This window comes from Juglans microcarpa x Juglans regia, chromosome 3S (genome assembly GCF_004785595.1).
Source record: "Juglans microcarpa x Juglans regia isolate MS1-56 chromosome 3S, Jm3101_v1.0, whole genome shotgun sequence".
NCBI lineage: Eukaryota > Viridiplantae > Streptophyta > Magnoliopsida > Fagales > Juglandaceae > Juglans > Juglans microcarpa x Juglans regia.
The window spans coordinates 4,086,924-4,106,313 of NC_054599.1; the positions used below are offsets into that span (position 1 = coordinate 4,086,924).

The 19,390-nt window shown below is 38.2% G+C and overlaps 1 protein-coding gene across 1 annotated transcript in view; it reads right to left on the reverse strand.

Annotated features, from left to right (window-relative positions):
- LOC121258135 overlaps window positions 1-16,506 on the reverse strand; it is a 31,532-nt gene extending 15,026 nt beyond the window's left edge. The window contains exons 1-6 of the mRNA XM_041159509.1: window positions 14,886-16,506; window positions 4,118-4,203; window positions 3,490-3,873; window positions 3,288-3,371; window positions 2,895-3,194; window positions 510-570 (exon numbers count right to left, since the gene is read on the reverse strand). Coding sequence (XP_041015443.1) covers window positions 510-570; window positions 2,895-3,194; window positions 3,288-3,371; window positions 3,490-3,873; window positions 4,118-4,203; window positions 14,886-16,164 — 2,194 coding nt within the window. The 5' untranslated portion in view covers window positions 16,165-16,506. The remainder of the gene's footprint in view (window positions 1-509; window positions 571-2,894; window positions 3,195-3,287; window positions 3,372-3,489; window positions 3,874-4,117; window positions 4,204-14,885) is intronic.
- Window positions 16,507-19,390: the final 2,884 nt, after the last annotated feature.

Below are 19,390 nucleotides of genomic sequence, written 5' to 3' on the forward strand. Positions count from 1 at the left end.
GCCTCGCCTAGTGGTGGATCTCTTCGAGTGTTGGAAAGGGTAGTTTCAAAGTCATCAGCGTACATTATTCTGGAAAATGATTCCATCTTCTTAATTATAGTGTATTTGAAGATAAATGAATGAGTGCAGCTTTTAAGACTGAGAAGTTAGTGGCGGACCTTAAGTCTACCTTTTCAAACACCCTTACCATTGGATAGTTGCTCATAGATTCTTTTTCTGGTTTCCAGAACATTCTTGGATCTTTTTTTGTTTTCAATTTAAATATATCATGTATACTCCATGTGTACTCGGATAACACCCTTGGCTATAATCCCTTTGCTTTTAATAACATTTTATCTTAATTATCAAAAAATGTATAAAACTTTGAAAATTTAACTTTTTAGAGTTCCAATAAATATCAAACTAGACTGAATTCACAGAAACAACAGCCACAATCAAACAAATCGAGGAGAAAAATTAAAAGGCTAACGCCGCACAAATAAGTAACCAAGAACATGAACACCGCAAACCTTCAGACTTGGGTGAATGCTTCAGCAAGGAATCATCAATCCCATCAGGCTCATCGGAGTTCTGCACAGACAAAAAAGATAAAACTGTAAGAAAATTTTTATGAGCTAATTGTAAAAGCTCTAGGAAATCGAACTGTGTAAATAGAACACCAGAAAACTTCAGTAACTAGTTAAAGATTTGACAAAGCATAGACAGAGATCACATAACTTCAACATTGGACAGCCTTTTCTATCGAGAAACAAAATTTTATTGATAATAAGAATAGGCAAATGCCCCAAGTACACAGGACATATACCAGCCTATTTATGCCACTGTCAGAAGGGCAACTGCATGACATTGTTCTCACTGCTCACATTCCTAATTTCAACTAATTTCTAGGAAGAAAATCATGATATAACAGAGAATCAAGTACCAGTGACAGCATGCTTTTAAGATGCAAAACTGAGAAGTATAACCATCTCCCACAACAGAAATGGGGGGAGGATGGACATTACGAGAACAGGCTTCCAAGGTAAACCAATTAGCTAGGTGGTTCACACCAGCATACACGTCACAGCTGAAACTGAAATGATAATTTCAAAGGTTTTCTTTTACTTTGGGAAGGGGGGGATGGCTAAAAACACAAGCACCCACAAGAATATTTGACATCAATAGAAGCAAAATCACAACCCCTAGGATAGCAAGGAAAAATGAGCTTTCAAGAAGTGCATAGAGAGACAGTAAGTGTTGATGTAATGGCTTTTATTGTAGCTCCACGCTTAGGAGTTCTAGATGCAATGTTAGCAAATTATACTCTCCATTTCCTCATCTCTGAATGACTTTTTCACTCCTCTAACCCCAAAATCCCCCTATGCTCGAAACCATAAATCATTCTACAGATCTCTTCAGCAGCCTCAAACTTGAATTTTTTTTCCCTTTGTTTGCCCCTCTAAACCCCACCCATTCTCTTAAACTTCGAAACCCCAAAATTCCATAGCAAGTACCCACCTTTATTTTCCATTTCAAAACCTTAACCCTAGCTCTCCCTAAACACTAGAATAAGTTGTTCCCATTTCCTTTCAAGAACAAAACCCATTATCTATATTCTCACAACCAAATCAATCTACCAAGCTTTTATACCAAAAAACACTTTTTTTTCACAAAATCTTGGCCCCCCAAATCTATAAGGACACCATCCAAAAGCGCCTTTCTTATTACTGATCTACATCGGATTTGTAATCAGAGTGTTTTGCCCTACACCAATCGGATGCTGTGATCTTAGGAGTATAAATGGATCTCACTATGACTGACCAATTCCTTAAAATGAAAGAATTAGAACAAAAAACCTTTTCCTATCCGACCTCCAAAACCACCACTACACCCCAACCTCTTTCGTAGTCAAAGTGCCTATGGTACTGGTTCATATTTAGTTACTTGAAGCTCATGTAGAGAATAGCTAAACTTTGATTCCTTGGCCACTCAGAAACTATGGTGCTGCAACATCAAATGATACATTTAATCCTAGCGAATTCACCAAATTAAGTCATGTACACATGCAAATGAAAGGACCCAAATCTAAACAACACCATCACTTTCAGAATTTAAAGCGGGTAGGAGATCAAATTGTGCTCAATTTTTTTTTTTAAACGAGTTCGAATGGTGCTCGATTTCCACTTGAACTATTTAGTGTGGAGGAATTCTAGAGGATGGGAAGGAAGATTTTATGTGAAGGTACCTGACGATAAAGAGCTTGAAGAAACCAACTTTCCAGAAGCAAAACAAATTCTATACCTACAATATCCATAACAAAACGACATCAAAACTAAAAATGTGGTAATTGAATAAGGATTTTATCAGGATGAAAAGAATGGTGGGAATTTTCAGTTGAAATAACAGAAAAAGGAGGGCACCCCAAACAGCAGCGTACCATAAAACAAAAAAACTGGAGGAGATCACAACCCGATAGAAAACTAGTATTAATATTTATTCCTCATTTCTCCCCCAACAATTCCCATTTACAGCTTATAAATGCACCTCTAACAGAAGAACACAACAGCGATAGAACATGAGAACCTTACAAACAAAGGAAGGAAAAATGCGTAGGCAAATTAGAAGACATCTAGGTAATAACTACATGAAGAAAAAAAGTTCAAGCAGTATTGAACACAGGTAACCAACTGGTCGAAAAAACATTGGGATTGAAGTTAAAGTTATTAGCAAGCCTGCAATTCCAACAAGCAGGAACCCAAGCCAAGCTTCTACCAAAGGACAAAACCAGCATGCATAGTTATATGCATAAGCCAAAACCAATAATTTAGTTTTCTCTTGTCCAATAAACAAAACACAACTTCTGAAACCAATCCAGCTCCAAACTTACAAAACTCCGAATAGTATAAACTTATTACCTTTTCATTAGCATTGTGAACTGATGATTTACTTGAGTAATCTGGTTCTCCATTGTCACTCAAAATCCCATCACTTTTGGTTCTTCTATGTGGGGGTACTGACTTAACAGCAACGGGACTGGGAATATCAGACTCTGATACTGCTATAGCATCTGATCCATCATTTGTCCCAACTTCATCCTCACATGAAATTACTGAATTTCTTGTCACTTTTATATTTTTCAGTAAGGCACTTATATAAGCATGATTTCTAAGCCATTTGAGTATTTTGCATCGTAAGTCAGGGGCCATGCCATCATCCTACAGGAAGAAAGTGAAAACATTACATAAAAGAAAGATAAAAACTTTCAGAAACTAATCACCAACGAAAAAGTTAATTAGTTAGCTTATTACAGCCAGTGTTGCTGTTAATGAATCAGGCAAAATGCCAATCTCCAATGCCACATCTTGCACGTTGACTTTCCCTCGATCAATCAACTGCAAAATTAAAAAATACATCACGACTTACCATGAGTCCAAGCTAAAGTAAATAGTTGAGATTATACATTTGAACCTCCCCCCCCCCAAAAAAAAAAAAAAAAATCCACACAAGCACCTTCTTCAAAATCAGTGCAACATTTAGTGTGTTAACATCCTCATTTCTCCTCTCTAGTGACCCCACATTAATGAGTTCCTGTCTATCACCACATTCCGACAAAACTCTGGCATTTAATCTGTAATTGGAACAACCCATCTCTTGTAATTCACTATCAGTCGACTTATCAGAAATAGTATCAGAAGTTCCCATATGGACTGCATGGTCATCTCCATTTTTGCAATCAATCTTTAACAGGTGCGACTTGTTCTTAGAGACTTCCACTGGAAGATGGTTAGCAACATTGGAGTCACTACCAACAGCCACAGAGGGATCGCCTGCATGTGAACTATTGCTACTATCTTCTACATCTGAGTGCTTCGAGCAAAAAGCCCGTAACTCAACCTGCAGAAGTATCCACAGTACATAGGTATTTATAGTCAGAAAGCCTTACCATATCCTAAAGCCAGCTTTTAAAGATTTTTCTTTTAAAAAAGAAAAGGGGAGGGGGGGGGGGGGAGAGAGAGAGAGAGAGAGAGAGAGAGAGAGAGAAGAAATAAAATTAACCCAAAACAAATTTAGTAGGGGTATTTTAGTAACAACTATAAGATGAAATTTATAATCTGGGAAGCAAATTGATATGGCTTACATGATCACATCCATATTTTCCCCAGACCTCCATTCTCAAGCTCCCCTCCCTCGCACATATAGGATGAAAGGAAGTTCTGCAAGCTCCTGAACATTTAACAAGAAAAACCAACAAACTATTACCAAAGGATGATGATAAAAACTGTAAACTTTACAGCACCAACAATTCAAGACAACTGATTTTCCAGCACTAAGGCGACAAGCTTGGAAGTAACACAAGAGACGAAATAATAACATCTCGTATAAATTTTTTTTTTAAAAATGCTCGCCTCACTTAAAACAATACTCTTAAGTGAATTTTAGGAATTTCTACAGTATTTCATTTGCTGTTGTTTATAAAAAATAAAAATAAAAAATCGATACAGCAAAGATTTACAGGGTTCAAGCACCAAATGCTAAGTTTTTGCGCTAATGAACATCTGATGCTTGGTCCTTTAGCATATAATAAAATCTTTCACTTGCAATGTATTAAACATGCCACTGCTGTGAAAATATTTTTGCAAGTAATTGCTGTGAATTTTTAGTATACATGTGTTTATACTCTAGGCTATTAGGTTTTCACCAAGACAGTATAGTCTGTGTTTATGTCCTTGGAAAAGAAAAAGAAAGCCAAGTATTGTTCAATGTTAATGTTAAATAGACCAGAAAACAAAGATAGTATAGCTGTGTTTATGTCCTTGGAAAAGAAAAAGAAAGCTAAGTATTGTTCAATGTTGATGTTAATTAGACCAGAATTCCGTGGATGCAGGGGTTTTAATTGATATTAAGGTTATCGTCTATGGGGATTTAGGACTTGCTCAACTGCTCCTGATGGAACTATGGAGCTTGTGACAAGGTATACTTTTGCAAGTCTTCTGTTTGTTATTTACTTCTTGAAGGCTTAATTCTTTTAACTCTTTCAGTGGTGGTGGTTTTTGGAACTGTTGTTTTATTCTAACACCCTGAATTGTGATATAGCATAGCAAGGTGGTGAATAGGATCTCACATTGCTTGGGAAGAAGTGAAAGCCCTTTATTAGCATGATTCCAAGGGGCTCCAATTGAGCAACTGGTTGAAACTTGAAATCTTTTTTATAAGTAGGATAAGTTTTTATTGAAACAAGCAAAGAGGCATTGCCCAAGTGCACAGGCAGTGGTTGAAACTTGATGTCTTTCAAATCCGGAAAAATCAAGAAGTAGCATAACCACAGCAGCTCGGGAAAGACTTTTGCCTCAGCCCAAGCATTTAACCACCATGCAGGCTCAACACATATCCCTGCTAAAGACACGTACAAGCCAAAAACATAAATCTAGGTCACTATATGCATAAATTTTACAGAACTAATGGGTTCCAATCTTAAGATCTAATCTCTGGATGTTAGTAACACATAATATCAAGGGCTGCTTCCTTCTTTAGAAGATTCCAATGCATATATTCTTCTAGTTACATGTAAAACCTAAATGCTATAATGTGCAAGAGCAGCAGTTAGAGCAAACCACTTGCCCCATGTTAAAAGGATTAAACTCTAGATTCTATTTTGTTCATATGCCCCATTTTCCAATCTCTTATCTTTGAATCTGACACTAATATAGAAGTAGGCCCCTCTGAGCTTTTTAATGAGATTACTTTGATCTTGTTATGTATGTATGTGCAAGCATATTTTGGACTGTATAAAACTGTTAGATCTTAAGATTGGAACCCACTTTGAACCCCCATGGATAGGCTCAAGTGGTAAAGGTCTTGGTCTTGGTGGCATGCTCCCTCCAGGTCTAAGGTTTGAATCCTCTTGGATGCAAACAATTTCTAAGGGCCATTAGATTGGGGGAACTTCCACTTGAATTACCCAATGTGCACTTGCGAGAAACTCCTTGCCGAGGGCCTATGTACCTCCGAGATTAGTAGGGAATTTGTTCTCGGGCACCCGGTGCTAATAAAAAAATATGGGGCAAAATCATAAATATATATATATTGCATGCTACGGTTCCCATCTAATACTAAGCACTGCAGACTTGTAAGAAATCAGCACACACTTCCACCCATATTTGAAATATTGCATTGAACATGAGCAAATAATTGATCAATTTAACAAACAAAAAAATAAAAGGCCAACATTCCATTTATAAAATGGCTCACACATCCTCGATGAAAACTTGCAACTATTTCACTTAGAATAGCAAGCCTACGAGAGTGACTTATAATATAGAAGATAAATTGCACCAAAATAAAATGGGTTCCGAACATGAATACGTGATGAGCTTGTAGACTATTCCAACAAGACTAATAGGCCGCAAACCCTTGATTTCCACATCCCCTGCTTTCTTGGAGATGAGGGCTATAAAGTGGCATTCAAACTTTTTTCGAACTTTAACAACCTCCCAGCACTACTAATAAAAGGCCAAAGAAAATCCATCTGGACCTTGAGCCTTTGTTGTCATTCCATTTCAATCAAACTCTCATTCCAACCACTCGGCCTCCTCCAAGCCTATAAAGTCAAAAGTAAGACCACCCCCTTTGGGCATCCAACTCCATTGTTCGAAATTAAGGTGACTATTGAAACCTTCAATATGCTATCTAATCTCAGTAAGGTCAATAAGGACCAAACGATTGTCATCAAAGGTATCAATGGTGTAATTTCTCTTATTCAAGTTGACCACTCAATGGAACAATCTGGTGATTTTATCTCCATCGTGCAACCACAAAGACCTTGATTTCAATCTCCAACTCACCTCTTCCATTAGTGTGACCCTCTCCATTTCATTAATGATCTCACTCTTTCTTAACTCTTTCGCTACTAATTTCATCAATAAAATTGGTAGGGGCCTGTGCACCACTAGGATTAATCGAGACATTGTTTTCGAACACTACAATGGATACTTGGTGTTGACAAAATATGGTGGACGATGAAGTGGTTTTATTCTCATTCCAGAAGGAATAGAAGGGAGGGGATGGAAGAGCTTTCTTGATGCTATTAGTGAACCTCTATTTTCGGTAGAGGAAATAGGGTGTCCTCTTTGCATGTTGATAGGGGGTACGCTCAAGCCACCCCTGGATCAATGGGACATTTATCAGTGCAAGGGAGGTCGTATAAGGAGGCTTTGGTAAATCTGAAAACGATCTCAATGTCTCATACACAGAGCCAAGAGTGGTATATCCGATTGGAGAGAATGTTCCAGTGGTAACAAATCAGGGGTGTAGAAAAAATTGGACTGGACCAGCGCCCAACCTGACCAACTCAGGCTTGGCAGGCCAAAAACCGAGATCCTTATGAAATAGGTTTAGGCTCGGTTCTCGTCACCATGCATCGATGGTTACCATTCCTCTTCCTAGGGTGTCACATATTTGTTCGTCGGTGGTAGTCGGTCCCCTCATCGGCATCCCTCCGATGATAATACCACCAAAAAGTGAGAATAAGGGCGTTTTACAAAACAGGTTCAGCTCCGGGTTCTCTCCTCACGAAGACAATTGCTCTGCCCCCCACCAAGATGTCATAGACTTGTTGGCCAGTAGTCAACGTTTACTCTACCGCCGCCTCTCCAATGGTAGTATCGCTAACTAGCAAGAATGTGGGTGTCTATGAAATTGGTTCAGACTCGGTTTGTATCCTTTCCACGTCGACGACTGCATTGCCCCCCTTTAGGGTTTATAAATAGGGGTAATACCCACCTTATACGGGTGGGTAGCAACCCTCTTCACCCCCCGCCTAGGCAGGGAGCACTTTTTGGCAACTACACCCGGCCCTGCATCAACCCCGTCCAGCCCGCATCCGTCAAATAGACAAGAAAATTTGCTAAGTGTCTTGTCTTCCATAAAAGAGACCAGTGATCAGACTTAACAATAGCTAGAGGCCCATAACTTTAAGATACTATTACTGTACTTTTGCCTCGAGTAGAAAAGAAATCTAGCAATTTATTAAGGTTGGATTTGGAACCATTAGTAAAAAGAAGCACGTGATCAATCTTTCCTTCAAAAATAGTTTTAATTAATTAACCATGGCTAACTGGCAACCCTTCAATAAGTGGAATCACATATAAAGTTAGCTAGCTCAATCTACAATAGTACTCAAATCTAATGAAAATAGGGGGGCATATGGAGTGGGATCATGGAAAAATATCCAGAAACGTTGGGTGTCCTTCTCTAGACACACAAAACTGAGGATGGGGGATGATAACAAAATTAGTTTTTGGCATGACGTTTGGATTGGAGATACAGCTCTTAAGGATGCTTATCTTTCTATTTTCATAATTGCACGGGAATAGGCTGCTTTGCTGTTAAATATATATACATACATATATAATTGACAGGGATAAAAACTTTTTTTGACGTAAAATAAGGATAAGGACAATCAAAAGATTCAGATGAAAATGTTTTCTAGTAGAACTTTTGATTTTCCGATGTTTGGTTGGCACCATGAACATGATGCAGAAAATAATTTTCAGTATTTGGTTGCATTGAAAATCATGACAGATATTTTCTGATTTTCATATATTATAATTTTGATTTATCGTATTAATATACTTTAGAAATATAGAAAATAAAAAAATAAAAAAATTAAGATCATTCACACTCACAAATTTTTGCTATAATTAATAACCCCATAAAGTATTGAGTTTTTTACAGATAAAATAATCCATTAAGTTTTTCATCTATCACTGTTAACGTAAAATACATACCCAATCATAAACCACCACATGTTAATTCATTTATTTTTAAATAATTTAATTAAATATTTCCTGAGAAATAAGAAATATTTTTTTTTATAAGTAAGAAATTTATTAAAAAATCACGTAATTTGGCATAGCCCAAGTACACAGGAAGTATACAAGAGAAAACAAACTAAAGCAGAAAAACAGCACAAAAGTCATTGGAAGTAAATCCATCCATTACAATAACCGAAGCCCAAAGCAACAAAGATCATTCCATCCACCGAGCGTTCTCTATTGTCGAAACAGCGATCATTCCTCATTCCAAATACACCACATAAGACAAAGGAATCATCTTTGAAACAGCCACTATTTGATAATTTCCTTGAATTCTTCTCCAACAGGCCAAAAGGTTCCCCCACACTCTTAGGCATCACCAAAGAAATGCCAAGCTTGACAATGACCTCATCCCACAAAGCCCTCGACACATCACAGTGAAGAAAAAGGTGATCCCCTAATTCTCCACACCTTTTTTTATAAGTAAGATGAAAATTTTATTGATATGAATGAAGTAGGCCAAGATCATGTACATAGGAAGTATACAAAAGAACACTTAAATACATTCTAGGAGCCAAAAAGAACAGAAAAGAAAATCATGAACACTAATCTGTTAAGCAAAATGGCTGAAAACCAGGGCAATAAAGTGTGTACAAAAAATTTCTAAAGTTCCTCCATTGTACACTCCCCATCTTTTCCATCCAAATACACCACATAATGCACAAAGGAATCATCCTCCACACTGCTGCCACTTGGGGACAGCCTTGAATCTCCTTCTAACAAGCTACTAAGTCCATCACCCTTAACGGCATAACCCAAGCCACACCAATTCTTCTAAAGATCTCATCCCACAACACTCTTGTCACCTCGCAATGCAGTAATAAGTCATCCACTGATTCTCCATTCGTCTTGCACAAACAACACCAATCCATAACAAGGAGATCCCACTTCCTCAAATTGTTTGTGGGCAAAATATTCCCAAGAGAGGTGGTCTATATGAAAAAAGCTACTTTGGAAGGCACATGGGACCTCCAAATACCCTTCCACAGGAAAGGAACATTTTTTTTTGCCAACATCTTGTAGTACAATCTCACTGTAAACCGCTTGCTCCCGTTGGAATATATCAAACTGAAAAATTATGAAACAGTATCCATTTCCCAATCATGAATATCCCTATTAAATTGAACATCCCACTAGTGATAATCGTGGGAAAATGCCACCAGATCTGACACAGAAGCATCTCTATTGACAGCAATGCGATAAAGAGCTGGAAAAGCCCTACAAGAGAGCGCGATCTCCACACCAAACGTGCCAAAATCTTCAAACCCCTCCTAATAAGTTTCCATAAGCCCACACCATACCCTCCCCTCACTTCATTAGAACACCAACCCCCCCAAGTGCTTTCGTGTCTATGATCAATAATCTCCTTCCAAAGCGAATTCCCCTCCAAGTGGTACCTCAATAACCATTTCCCCAATAAGGCTTTATTGAATGTCCTCAATCCACACATTGAGAAGTAAGAAAAATATTTTGGAGTAAAAAACAAATTTTATATTTTTTTTTATTAACCGGGGGTGCACATGCCCTCAGCAGAATTTCCCACAAGTACACATTAGGTGATTCAAGGAGAAAATTCCCCAATCTGATGGCCCCTATAGATTTTTTGCACCCAAGGGAATTTGAACCTTAGACCTGGGGAGCATACCCCCAAGCCCAAGGCCTTTACCACTTGAGCTAACCCCTAGGGGTTAATCAAATTTTATATTTTGTAAAATGTATTTTATAATAGGTGGCTGATTTGAGGGAAATTACTAATGGCTCACAACAGTGGAATGTCAGTTTCATTAGGAAGGCACATGATTGGGAGGCTAGTGCCTTTACTGAATTTTTTTAAATTGCTATACGCCTTTGGAACTGGTGATACAATGGTGGATAAGTTTGTTTGGACTCCATTTGGTCGAGGAAACTTTTTTGTACATTCTTTCTATGAGCTCCTTACTACTCAAGCTAGTAATCACTTTCCTTGGAAGACCATTTGGAGGAGTAAAGCTCCTCTTAAGGCTGCATTTTTTGTTTGGACTGCATCCTTAGGGAAGATCCTAACCGTTGACAACCTATGGAATCGTGGGTTTATCGTTATTGACTAGCGTTGTATGTGTAAAGATAGTGGTGATACAGTGGATCATTTACTTCTATATTGTGAGTTTGCTAGGGCCTCGTGGAATTACTTTTTTAGCAAAGTGGGAGTAGCATGGGTTATTAGTTGGAGAGGGGATTAAGAGGATACCCCAATTTGCAGCTGTGTGGAAGATAGCTCCTATTCGTCTACTTTGTTGCATTTGGAGGAAAATGAATGACCAAAATTTTGAGGATCAGGAGCGCTCTTTGGAAGAATTTAAGAGCTTTTTCTCAAAGACCTTATTTATGTAGGCCGTTGTTATAGATTTAATGGTCTCAACTTTCATGATTTCCTTGTATCCGTTTCTAGATCTTAACTAGGTGTAATCACTTGTATACTTCTTATATAGTTCGAGTCCCCTTAGGGCCACTGGAGGTTTACCTGGTCATTAACTTCAGGGCCCCATGGGATTAGTTGAGGTGCGCGCAAGTTGGCCTGGACACTCACGGTTATATAAAAAAAAACTTGTATACTTCTTGTGTACTTAGACTATGCTATTTCAATATCAATAAAATATCTTCTTACTTATCAAAAAAACAAAAGCTCTTCTGCTACTAATAGAAGACGTTTCTTCTAATAACACATCAATGCCTGGAACTCATTTGAAAGGAGATATTTCCTTTTCTAAACATGGCCAAAAACCTCTTCATTCCATATATTTAAGGCTTTCTTTAAGGCCTTTTGCTTGTTGGCCAAACAAAGCTTGGGGACCCTTTGAAACTGTAGGGTGACCACCAATATTTCACCTTGTCCACAAAACCATCAGCCTTTAACCACTTATTTTCAAACTTGAAATAGGGTTTAGCCCCGATAGTCCTCGCAATCTAGTAGTATAGGAAAAAGATCTAAACAATGTCAAGCCAACCACTCATGGAGTAATCCCAAACTGTGAACTTTCCAATTTGAAGAAATAACTATTTTTGTCTAGTCTAGACCATGCACATATGCCAAAACTATCTAAGAATTACTCGAATTTGAGACTAACTTTTTTTTATTGGCACCAAGTGTCTGATAACAGCGTCCCGACTAATCACAAGGGTGCACATGCCTTAGGCAAAGAGTTTCACGCAAGTGCACCTTAGGTAATTCAAGAAAAAAATCCCTCAGTCTGATGGCCCCTAGAGATTATTTGCACCCAAGAAGATTCAAACCTTAGACCTTGGGAGAAGCATTCCACCAAGGCAATTAACACTTGAGCCAACCCTTGGGGGTTAACTACTGATTTGGTGCTTAAACAACAATAAAGTTGGAATGGAAGTATTGATTCAAAATCCAAGAATAAGCAACTGGAGCACATGGACAAGTAAGGAGTAAAACAGTGAGATGAAAATCAGGCCTGAGTAGATTGCGTTATTGAGGCTGGGCCAGCAACCAAAAAAGGTAAAGGAACTACCTAGTTTACTCCAGAATTGATAAATATAATGATCATAATTAATTTTTTTAGACTTTTTTGGGCACATTTGGTAGTGTCTTCTGATGATAGTTTTTTTTTTTTATCAGTACACAAAATTTTATTGAGAATAAGAATAGGCAAGAGCCCAAGTACACGAGAAAAATCGTTTTAAAAATTTACCATATAACAAGAGTAAGGCTTACATGATATTTTGAATGCTTTTGTTTTTCCTGAACTCGAAGCATTATTTTCTACATTCTCTGAAAAACCTTTTAGAAAGCACCATTAGCAGCACATTTTGCACTATTTTCCATTAAAGAAAGCTGTAACAGTACCATATGGCATATTGACATTGCTTTCAATTATTAATTAAGCCTCTTGTAGTTCCTTTCAGAACCCTAGTGCTTGCATGGTCCATAACCCAAGGAGAGGTTTCCATTTGCTTTTCTCTAAGGAACACAGGACTCCATGAAAATGAAAGCACGTTGACAACTACCCTGCCCCCCCCCCAACTCCATTATCTACCGTTTGACTTAACTCAATTTCATCAATAATACGAATACATAATTAGACACAGAAGAGTTGTCTATGTGCTACATAGCGGGAGAGGAAGAGACTAGGGGTGCTACCCACCCCCTACGGGACGGGGGGTGGGGTTTTCACCCCCGTCCCCAGGGATGCGAGGTACCCCGCCCAGGTGGGCAGGGTGCGGGGCGGATTCCCAATCCGCCCTGCCTCTATCTACTTAAAAAAAAAAACTACATTTTAGTTGGCTTAAAAATTATTTCTAAGTGTAAAAGTAATTAAAAATACATTTTTAGACTAAAATTCTAAATTTAAACTTTTTAAATATGACTATAATTTAAAAACTATGTAATTTTTAAATTTGTTATTGTATATTTTGTGTAAATTGTAGTGTATTAGCTTTTAAACTATGTAGTTTTTATATTTGTCAATGCATATTTTGTGAACAAGTCTAACAAATTATAATATATATTTATATATACACAATTTGTAAAATATAAATATATATTTATGTTTTTATATAATATATATATATATAAATGTAGGCAGGGGTGGGGCAGGGTTAGGCCCTCCCCGCCACCCGCCCCCACTAGGGGCCCTAGATGCGGGGCGGGGGCCCCACCCCCGCATGGGCAGAGCAGGTTTGCCCGCCTCGCCATGCGGAGGCGGGGCGAACGGGGGCGGGGTGCGGGGCCCGCTGCCCACCCCTAGAAGAGACGGCAGCTTGTGAATGAAAAAAGTTAATCAACTCCAATGCAAAAAAAAAAAAAAAAAAAAAAACCTTTGCATTTTGCTATAGCATAATCAGTAAAATCAAGCACGTAGGACTATATAGCCAAAAACACATGAGAAGTGGGGTCGTTATTTCCATTCTTTTACATAAATTGTGCATCACCTAATTGTATCATTTAGAAAATAAGAGCATAAAGATCAAGACGCTGCAGTGGCTGATTCCTTTTTAAAATAATATCTTTAGTGGAATGTCAATTTTATTAGAGTTGTGCATGATTGGGAAGCGAATGTAGTCTCTGATTTTTTTGAAAGATAATATGATATGAAGATTGTTCTAGGAAGGGAGGATAGCCTGCGGTGGATTCATGCTGGGAATTCCAGATTTTCGGTTAGCTCCTTTTATAAGGCATTAACCTGTCATTGTGTCAATAAATACCACTGGAAATGCATTTGGAGATCTAAGGTACCTAGTAAGGTGGCATTTTTCTGCTGGTTGGTATCTCTTGGAAAACTTTTGACCATGGATAATTTGAGAAAATGTGGTTTATTTGTCACGAATTGGTGCTTCATGTGCAGGAAAGATGGTGAATATGTTGACCATTTATTTCTTGAATGTGAGGTGGCTAAGACTTTACGGGATGAGATTTTTGGTTGGATGGGTATTGCTTGGGTGATGCCTAAGCAAGTGGTGCATCTTTTTGCATGTTGGCAAGGTTTTAAGGGGAGACATAGTATTGTTGCCATATGGAAGATGATCCCTTTGTGTTTGATGTGATGCTTATGGTGGGAAAGGAATAGGCGGTGCTTTGAAGATAGAGAAAGCTTGATTGGTGAACTTAGAGGGTTTTTCATTATTACTTTGTGTATTTGGGATAAGGCTCTTGTAATGAATGGAGACAATCTTCATGATTTCCTTTAACCTTTCGTAATTCCTAACTTGTATTTACGTGTTCTCTCTTGTATACTGCCTATATACTTGGGATATGCCTATTTACTTGGCAATGAAATTCTCTTATTACTTATCAAAAAAAAAAAACATAGAACATGTGACCATCATTCTTCCGCTTGCCGAGAGACGTGACAAATTTCTAAGATCCAGATATAGCAGCAGAATATAACACCATGTAACTTGTATAAGCCAAAATATGACAAGAAACAGAAGTCTAACAGAGGCACAAGTAGGTCACATATTCCAATTACTAGAGTGTTCTGCCGTGGGAATATAAAATAAAATGTTATGAAGGAAGCAAGCAACAGAACATACCATGGCTACACCGAACACAAGCGCCACACTTCACCTTGCATATGTTACACACTAATTTTCTCCTAGTTTCCTTTATTCCTCCTACGTTCATGATTGGCTCCATCTTCGACAAGTCCTCTATATAGACCTCAGGCATCCATTGGCAACAAAACAAGTGAGCAAACCCCGTAGAAACACCATTTTCATCACTCTTTTGAACAGGTTTTAAAGCACCACCCTGTTTCGGGCAAAGCACACAAGGCGTCGCTGAATCACTACTGCTGCGATCACTCTTCTGCTTGCACCATGCGCACAACCACGTCGAATCCACGTCCTCCTGCACTCCATAGCACTTTTGATGGACTGAAACTCCACAAGAACTGCAACCAATCAATCGGTTGGACTCCTTGCCCGTGTCAACCATGCAGCAAAAATGGCACAAAGACGAGTTCCCATCACAAGGACGAGAAATTAAAACTTTCTCCAGACCAGCGTCACCGCCCAGAAGTTTCCTTTTCTTTGAAGGCCGCTCCGAAGTTAAAGAAACCTTATCCCTTGTTCCTAAAAGCCATTCTAAACCGGCAGACAAATAGGACTGGGAACTACCTCTTTCATCCCGAGGCAGAGCGTCAGCTCCAACACTGTCAATTTCCATGGACTGCTGGCCCTCACCCTTTACCTCCTCTTTAAAAACTCCATTTCCGTTCCCATTCCCACCATGCACATTGACACTCCCATTTTCACAACTACCAAGATTCACCTTCAGAGCATTCTCCGAATATGGGATCAGAAAACACTCCCGAGTAGCTAAAGAACTAAACGGAGAAGAATCCTCAAACAAGGAGTCAATATCATGCAATGTCAGGTACCTGAAATACTCCGCCGTCTCAACCCAAATGTTGGAACCCCTAGCTGGCCGAGAAGACTTCTTGTCCGCTCCCAAATGGGACTTCTTGTGCCGCCTGCGACTATCTGAGCTCCTCGACAAGAAACTCGCCAACCCGCTTGGCAAAGTGGATGTACGCAAAGCCGAAGTCTCGTCCGCAACGTCGAAAGGCGAGCGCTCGCAGAGCGCTTTCCTGGCCTGCGAATAAAAACCAATGTCTTCCGAGGCCTGCTTCTCGGTAATTTCAGGTTCGGTCGGCGGAATTGTGGCCGGAACCCTAGAAACGGGGCAAGGCCTCTCCTCGGTGCCGCAACCTCCGTCCGCACCCCTACCCATCATCTTCTTTCGCCTGTGACATCGGCTTCCGGTCATCAGCGACAATAACAACGCCCACCAACGCCAATACCTTCGCATTCCATCACCCAAACCCTAACCCTAGAAAAAGCCCTAACCCTAACCCAAACCCCAATCCTAATCTTAATCTTGCTCTGCCTTGGGACCTCACGTCCACCTCTACGCACAAAAACCCTAACCCTAATCAAACTCTGGCTGAAATCTTCAGGTGCACAGTTAAAGAAAGAGGGGGTGGAGTGAAGGGGATAAGTCGCGGCTAGGGTTTGGGTTTTCGGTTATTCTGGTCCGCAAATTCGTTCGGATCCGTTTTCAAGACTGATTTTTTTTTTCACAGTTCGATTTCGCTTTCGAAGGGAAGAGAGAGATTCTTTTTTTTTTTTTCTGGCAGGCAGTCGAGGGCGTTCGTTTCGGAAGATATTTTATAGTTGGGGCTTTGTAGTGTGTTGCGAGGCCATAGATTTGCGTTGGTGTGTCAACAAAATTATGCAAATGTCGTTTCTATATAAGTGAAGTGATGTCAACAAATTAAGGGTTGGTTTAGATTGTTTGATTTGGGTAGTGAGAATATTTGAGAGTGTTGAGAATGTTTGTGAATAGTAATGAAAAAGTAATAATAAAATATTGAATAGTAGTAAAAAGTAATTAATAGTAAAAAAGTATGTGAAAAGTAATAATAAAGTGAAGAATGATAGTGAGAGTACTTGAGATACTCTTACTTACCAAACACACCGATAAGATAGTTTTAAATGAAATATGAAAGTTAAAAAATATTATTAAAATATTATTTTTTAATATTTTTATTATTTTAGAATTAGAAAAAGTTAGATTTTAAAAAATTGAATTGTTTATTATATTTTGTACGTGAATTTGAAAAAGTAATGATGACATGACATGAAACAATTTTTGAATCCAAACGGGTCATAAGATTCCGTTTGTCGTGGAATTTAAACACACACATATTGATGTATAAACATATGTGTTTAAATAGAATGATAAAAATGATAAATTACATGTTGGTGTGTGGTGTGAGAATGATAAATAGCATTTCTCTTATTACAAGGAAATAGCTGGAGTCCTTATTTGATAATAATGCTAAATAGATTTACTCTAAATTATACATTTATTATAAGAAGGAAATAGCTTGAGTTTGAGTACACTAATGCTAAATAGGTTTTACTCTAGAATATACAATTGAAAAAATCTTCACAGAAACCACTATTTGGTTGCATTCATTGCACATATGACGTGTAGATCGGGTTCACTAAGACACTGAATTGGTTTGAGGCATTCCGTCTCTCAGCCCTCAATCCCTCCTTCGGTCATTTTCCATTTCGCCCCCAAGCCCTCAAAGCCCCCCGCCAGCCCTCCCAAACCTTACCCATCGAAGCACCAAGGTCGTCCTCTCAGCCCTCATTCCCCTCTTTCAGCAAGCACCAAGCACAACCTCGGCCTTACCCACCACAATCTCAGCCCTCCCGAGGAGATCAGTCTCGTAGCCCTCGGTCCCTCAGTCCACCAATCACAAATCCCTCGGTCTCATCACAGTCCACCGACGCGAAGCTGCCCTCAGATCTGCGGGAGGTTTAGCATACATTTATTTTCTTTTTCTTTTTTTTCTCTGTTTCTTCTCTTTTTTCTCTCTGTATTTGCTAGAAACTAATGGTACCCTCCTATAGAAGTTGCCTCTCATAGCTTTGTGCAAACCTCTCTCTCAGCAGCTCTAAACCAACCCCATCGATTTCTTGCATGTACATGCTTAAAGACTAAACCCTCCCTGTCGAGAAATATAAGGTATGGAGAGCTTAACATTTGTAATTTTTTTCAAATGTTAAATATGATTTTTTCAATTGACGAAAGTTGGTTTCCTGAAAGTGGTTTTTGACTCTGATCAATTGTTCTCATATGAATATAATATGGTTTGCTTGCATTTGCTTTTCCATTTTTTGAAAATGAGATGAATAATCGAGTTCGTGATCTTTTGATTTTTTTCATAACATGTTTATTCAATTTACTGTCTTTGAGTACAATGGTTGCTTATGAATAATCAAGGCTGACTATGGGAGGATTGTTTACTCCATAGTTTAATTTAGTTTCTTGTATGCTATAGTTGAAGGATATATTGTGTTTCATGATATCATGCTTATAAAAAAAATGATAAATTAACATTTCCTTCCTAATAGTCTATTTTCTCAATTTTAATAGCTCCAACAATCCTTTCATTTGGGAGAGACTCTTCCCCTGAAATTCTTGCCCAATCATGAGTTAAATGCATTGGGATCCTTCTACAGCTATCCATATCATGTTAATAAGCATATCATGTTAATAAGGGTACTGTAATGTTGAAAATCATCTCAGAGATTGAAGGCAATTGATTTTCTAGTTTGCCTCACATCTAGTGGTTTTTACTATCATTCTCATAAACATTTTTAAGTCTATAAAAATTTCTGTTTTTGAAAGTAAAGAAGAGTAGTATAATATAGTGAATAGAGAACTGAGAAAGGAGAAGGGAGAATTCTCACAGGGAAATGAGTTTGTTATTGAAAGGAAAATCAGGTTCAAAAAGAAAAACTGCATGTTTTCTTTCCATGAGGAATGAGTTGTGTTTAAGTGGATTGCATTCATGTGAAATTGTATATGCTTTGTTAGCTTTATTAGTACACGTCTTGTTATATATTGAAGAGTCATCCAATATTCTCTACATAGTTATCTTAGATTTATTTTAAATAATTATCAATATGAGATGAGACCCAAAATTAGATATTCTTACTACTAGTAGTTGTTAATAAGGAATGAATTCCAAAATGCAGTGCATCATATTAGTCTTAGGTGATTATCAGTGCCAGAAACTATTGTTATTTAAGTGCCTGAACACACTTGAAAGGCAGAGAAAATTAATAAAGTTGAATTTTGAGCTCTTGAAATGCAGGGATGCATTATGGTCTCCACAACTATGTTGGCTTGTGTTATTTTTCCATTGCGTACGCCATCAGATTGTTTCATGGATATTGCCGATTTCTTCTATCATAGTATTTTTCTTTATCACGAGATGAATGGTAGGCATTGTTTTATGCATATTGTTGGGTTACCTTATAAGCTGACAATTTATCTTTGGTTCAACAGAATCACGCATGACATCATCTCAATCATTATCTTTAGTTAATAATTTTGTGATGAAATCACCAAGTTGTTGGTGTGGTTTAAAAACACCACTAAAGACATCCCACATTGCAAAAAATCCTAGAATGAGATTTTTTACCTGCCCAAACTATAAGACATTAAAGCAAAT